General features: G+C 37.0%; 1 protein-coding gene across 3 annotated transcripts; it reads right to left on the bottom strand.

Annotated features, from left to right (window-relative positions):
- Positions 1-298: 298 nt before the first annotated feature.
- LOC132617068 (probable receptor-like protein kinase At2g42960) lies at positions 299-4,668 on the bottom strand. Of its 3 annotated transcripts, none has more exons than XM_060331956.1 (8): positions 4,149-4,668; positions 3,050-3,763; positions 2,866-2,970; positions 2,498-2,620; positions 2,079-2,249; positions 1,829-1,967; positions 1,534-1,743; positions 299-834 (listed from the first exon to the last, which is right to left on the bottom strand). In XM_060331956.1, the coding sequence occupies exons 2-8, from the start codon at positions 3,703-3,705 to the stop codon at positions 700-702; spliced, it is 1,539 nt and encodes a 512-aa protein (XP_060187939.1). In that variant the 5' UTR covers positions 3,706-3,763; positions 4,149-4,668; the 3' UTR covers positions 299-699. The 3 variants fall into 3 exon arrangements, with proteins under 3 accessions (XP_060187939.1, XP_060187938.1, XP_060187940.1); XM_060331955.1 differs by having other exon boundaries at positions 4,188-4,668; XM_060331957.1 differs by having other exon boundaries at positions 1,838-1,967; positions 4,188-4,667.
- Positions 4,669-5,435: the final 767 nt, after the last annotated feature.

Below are 5,435 nucleotides of genomic sequence, written 5' to 3'. Positions count from 1 at the left end.
GCCTATTAGACCAAAGCAAACAATACGTGTCATTGGCTTAGACCGTGAGAGTTACCCTCCACTTCATTGACCACAATGTTATACCCATGGACGCTAGTTGCATATATTTCAACTTTTATTAAACATTATGTAGCACTCAAACGAACCGGAAAATTAATCAGTAAAACATTTTTTCACAACGGTATTTTCCAAGAACACCACATAGTAGATTTTTTTTGTCAAAGAAAGAGTACTCAAATGTAAGAGGCGTGCCCTTTTAAATACCTACTCGAGTAGAACCACACAGAAGAGACAAGAATGATGATCAAAATGTATTTAGAAAGAACAATAACACATAATTCTCAAAACATATCTGTACATAAATAATCTCTCTCTACTCTCTCTCTCTCTCTCTCTCTCTCTCTCTACTAGTATGACATAGCAAGAGTCCTCATTTTCATGCAGTTAGCTGCCAACAGAAGCAGCACTGAAAGAAGAGCCAATGCTTCAAATACCAAGTGGGGGCCGACCTATCATAAATTCAATTACTACCATTCTGTCATTCAGAGGAATCTTTCCAGAAAACCAACTTGGAAAATCCTTCATTGGGTTACTGAAAGCTTTTAAATCTCAATGGGGGGTGGTTGCGGGGGAGGGGGGGTAATAAAATGCAATTATACATTCCACTTAGAAGAGTCATGTGCATGTGTGTCAGAGTCCCTATCCATGAATTGTATCAGATGTACTGCTATCTGCTCTCCCCACCTTGCTTTCCACATCAGCTGAACTGCTGCAACTCTCCTTTACTGATTCTATTTCCATGCTAGCTGTTCTACTTCTTCTGTTTCGTCGGTCCTGTTCAAACATCAAACAATCGTTTCATATTAAATAGGCGACGGGATATTGTAACTAGCCACCATCCACTGAGACTGTCACTCCTATTAGTAAAAAAAAAAGGGAAGAAAAAGAACTATTTCTTTAATCTTGATCAAGAACCCCTTTCTAAGACTACCCCATGGAGAAAGTAATCATATAGTCACCTGACCCCATTAAAAATGAGCTTAAAAGAGTGGCATAGACATGTGAATTCATATAGCGGATCTCAACTTGCTTGGGTTGAGGTATACTTGTTTTTGGATATGAAAGTACTTGAACATCTGCTCTACCCTAAACAAAAATGTTCCTATGCCTAGTGATTCTAACCAAAAGATAAAATTTGGACATAGTGCAGAGTGAGAGAGGTAATATGCAACTTTATTGAGGTTATGTCAGCAGTTCACATGGACCAAATACAAGAGCAGTACTATTCACCATAAAAAAACCAAAACTTCCACGTTACCCAATATTCCTTTATGCAGGCTTAAAGCTCTTTCCTATGAACAAATGTTTGGAATGCTAAATGTTAACTTGAAAACATAAAAGGGTTGTTTGAAAACATAAATGGTTGACATCTCAGGTTGTTTGAAAGGAAGCTTTATTTGTAGCCAAAATGAAGAAGGACGAAAAGAAGAAATCATATGGAGTGGAGATATGAATGTCAGGAATGGACTGTACCTCGCGATAAGGAACTTCTTCAGTTTCAAGCATTCGAACTACTTGGCTCATTCTGGGTCGTTTTTCTGAGTCAGGATCAACACATCTAAGTGCAACCAGTAGCGCCCGTTTCAAAGCACGAGTACTAGGCCTAACTTCAAGGTTAGGATCCACAACTTCCTCAGCCCTCCGATTTCCAACCATCATTTTGAGCCATTCAACAAGATTAACCTGCCCAACATGAACCATAAAAATGCTTGTTTCTAAATGCAAGAAGTGAACACAATTTTACATTTATATGCATCATATCACTCACTCTCGGTACCTCAATAGCAGGTCGGCTGTAGTCCACAGGATCTCTACCGGTCACTGCTTCTAGCAGTAGAACACCAAAACTGTAAATATCGCTCTTCTCATTTAACAATCCAGTATTAGCATATTCTGGAGCCACGTATCTGGAATTCAAATGAGAAAGAAATTTGAGTATTTCATTATGGAAACACCTCAACAAGAGCCAAGGTGGACAGAGTAGGAATAAAACATCTTCAGATAGAGAAGTTTCGTACCCAAATGTGCCCATGACTCTGGTGGTGATGTGGCTCTCTCCTGAGTCCAAGAGTTTTGCCAATCCAAAATCAGAGACCTTGGCATTGAATTCGTTATCAATCAAGATATTACTAGACTTTATGTCTCGGTGGATAACTTTAGGTTCTATGGCTTCATGCAAGTACGCAAGCCTGCAAATAAAACAAGTTTCATATCACTGTATAATAATAGAAGCGCATTAAGGAATAGTGAGAAATGCAAAGGCTTATAGCAATAAGTGACTACTACTTGGGAATTAAAATGTTTCTATAAGGTCATGGCTTAACCTTAAATGAGTTAAAAGAGTGTGCGCAGCAGAAATAAGTTATCAAGGAAAATGGAATGTCAAGGGAAATAACAAAAATGAAGCTGTCAATCGGTTTTTAACAGGGAAACTTACGCTTTTGCAGTACCAAGGAGAACCTTAATGCGGGCTTCCCATGTAAGTGTACCATGTTGTCTCATAGCTCCATGCAGCCACTGCTCCAAGTTTCCATTATTGACATACTCATAAACCAGCATCCTTTGTAGCCAAAACAAAGTAAATGTTAATGAAAGTACAACTAAATTGAAATCGGATGGACTTTACCGAGGCTGAGAATGGACCAAGTATTAAATATTTGGTCAAAATTTATTTTACATATTTCTCTAGGTAATATATTATTGACAACTTCGTATGGTGGTTGACATTGCGAAATAAAGAGTCATAGCACAGAAAACTTAACATACTTAAAGAAGGGCATGATTTGATCTGAAAAAAGAGAATACCTGTGAACACCTTCAATGCAATAACCAAGAAGACGCACTAGATTCTTGTGTCTAACATGACCAATTGCCTCTACTTCAACCCGAAATTCTTTCTCCGCTTGGCCACTATGGAGCAATTCATTGTTAGATCATAAATAATAGTCACTGTACAGAACCTGTAGAAGTACTTCAAAGTCATACTCACAGATTATTTAGGAGCTTCTTCACTGCGACTTCTGTCCCATTGATCAACCTGCCTTTATAAACTACACCATATCCACCTTCACCAAGCACATTCTCTGCAGAGAAACGGCTTGTTGCAAGTTCAAGATCTCTAAGCGTGAACCAGTGGCCCCACCCGAGCTGTGAGATTTCTGGCAAGCCAATCAAAGGAGAAGGCATTGCAATTCCATACGACGGTTGTTTCCTCACTGTCCCTGAACTACCCTCTTCCCCTGACTGTGAACTAAACCCCCTTTCGTGATGATATATCGAACTGCATTGACTAATGTTATCAGCATCGCTCGATTTGCTCCTATTTAAATGGACAAACATCTTCTCAGATGTCGTATCATTTGATTTATCATTATTAATGGTCAGAACTAAGCTTTGAGGATGATCGTGGACATTCTCAGCGCCAACTCTGTCAACCTTGATATCCTTGGAAATATTGGGTATTTGGCAATGTGAATACCCGTCAAGCGTTCTTCTAGATTTTCTCCTACATGTTACCCATAGTGACAGCATACAGAGTATCCCGACGATAAATACAACAACACATAAGCCCATTACAACCCATAGTTTGAGACCCAAAAATGATGTCTTCTTAGACAATTCACTATGTAATTCCCCAGAAGACATTTGAGAACCAAATTGCTTTTTCCTCCAAATTCAAGACTCAGATTTACTCCATTGCCTCCTGTTATCCCACAAACAATTTAAGTCACAACACACATATCTACAATTGTCGCTAGTAATTGCACTAGCTTCATTTATGATTTTACTAAAACAAAGTAGTTGGTCAAGTCAAAATTATTAAATTTTCAAGTACAATTAGTAAAAGTTTAGACATTGACAAAGTAACTAAATTGGAGGCAGCTGACATCACAATACAACTATTCCAAGTAAAACACCTAGCAGTTAGATTTACAACAGTGGCCATAAAAAATTAAAAAAAAAAACACTTCCCCTTCCTCATGAAGCAAATCAAGAATTCACAAAAATAAAAATCACAACTTTCCAAGAAAAACTAGTTTAAATCTGTTCAAAATGGGAACAAAATCAAGAAAAGAATGACTTCATACCAAAGTTAAGATGTGAATCCAAGAGAAAAAAGTTGCTACCTTTGAACCAGTGATCTATAGAACAAGACTTAACCCCCTTGATCTTCTTCTTTGAGAACCCAAAGAAGCAAAAAAAGTCTCTTTTTTTGCACCAAAAGAGACGCAAAAAGCATAGATAAGCCAATGCAGAAGTGAACACCAAAGAACACACAAAAGCTAACAGTTGCAAAGAACCTCTAGCTTTGAAGGGTGTTGGTTGAAGTGAGCCAAAAGGAACTGTTCTAACTTAATGCAACTTTATTTTAATGGTGTTGGTAAAAAAATGGTTGGTAGGTAATGTGAATGTGGAGGGAATAGAGACCTTAGATTAGAAAGCTGTAAAGGTGGAAGCTTGGTTTGCAATGGAGGAAATCTATTGCTAAAAAGAGAGAAAGAGAGAGATAAAGAGGTGAGGTTCTTGATTTGGGGTGGGTGGTGTTGAGAGAGAAGGGAAAAAGAGAAACAGTAAAGGAAAAGCAAAAATGAGAGGAATACAACACAAATGCATTTATGGGATGGATGGGAAAGAATTTATGCAAAAAAGTAAAAACCCCAACAAAAAACAAAAAAAAGTTATATACATCCGCAACAACATACACAGTGTAATGTCACCGGTAAGGTCTGAGGATGGTAGGATCTAACGAGGGTAGAGTGTAAGCAAACCTTATTCCTATGTTGAAAGACAGGACGCTATTTTCGAAAGACTCTCAATTCATATTTATAATCATCGTCAGTATAAATAAATTTTTACTATCATGTCATCCAAATAACATTTAGAGTTAATGGTCAAAAATACATATAAACTAACATCACTTTTTCGTAAGTTTCATAACTCATCTATCCATTGTTACATTTAGCTATTTAAACTATCACTTTCTTTGTATTAAAATACACCTCGATAATGAGTTGTCCTCCACGCGCTTATGTCATCGAAAAAATATTTGGTCAACTCATAGGCGTGTTTTAATACAAAAAAGAGTGATAGATTAGATACATAAAAGGAAGAATGAGGCATGAAACTCTGCATAAAAATAATGGTATAGGAGTGCTTTTTGCTATTAACTATAGTATTTACGGGTAATTCTGTAGAAGTACAAAACTTAAAATCTTAAAAGTAAAATATGTTATCTATAACAATAAATATATAAAAATAATATGATAGTGTAGTTATATTAATTAAACTCACAAAGAAAAGAGGAAAACAGATGAATGTGAAAGAGAGATGATGAGGAGGCTTTTTCTTTTGGGGAAGCGAGTCAACTCTACAGA

The sequence above is a fragment of the Lycium barbarum genome, chromosome 11, assembly GCF_019175385.1.
Source record: "Lycium barbarum isolate Lr01 chromosome 11, ASM1917538v2, whole genome shotgun sequence".
Lineage (NCBI taxonomy): Eukaryota > Viridiplantae > Streptophyta > Magnoliopsida > Solanales > Solanaceae > Lycium > Lycium barbarum.
This window is presented reverse-complemented; position numbering and strand designations above follow the sequence as displayed.

Coding starts and splice junctions, on each gene's coding strand:
- LOC132617068 (XM_060331956.1), bottom strand. CDS start 3,705: ATGTCTTCTGGGGAATTACATAGTGAATTGTCTAAGAAGACATCATTT. Junction 2,971..3,049: donor AAGAAGCTCCTAAATAATCT/GTGAGTATGACT, acceptor ATTGCTCCATAG/TGGCCAAGCGGAGAAAGAAT. Junction 2,621..2,865: donor TGCATTGAAGGTGTTCACAG/GTATTCTCTTTT, acceptor TTGGCTACAAAG/GATGCTGGTTTATGAGTATG.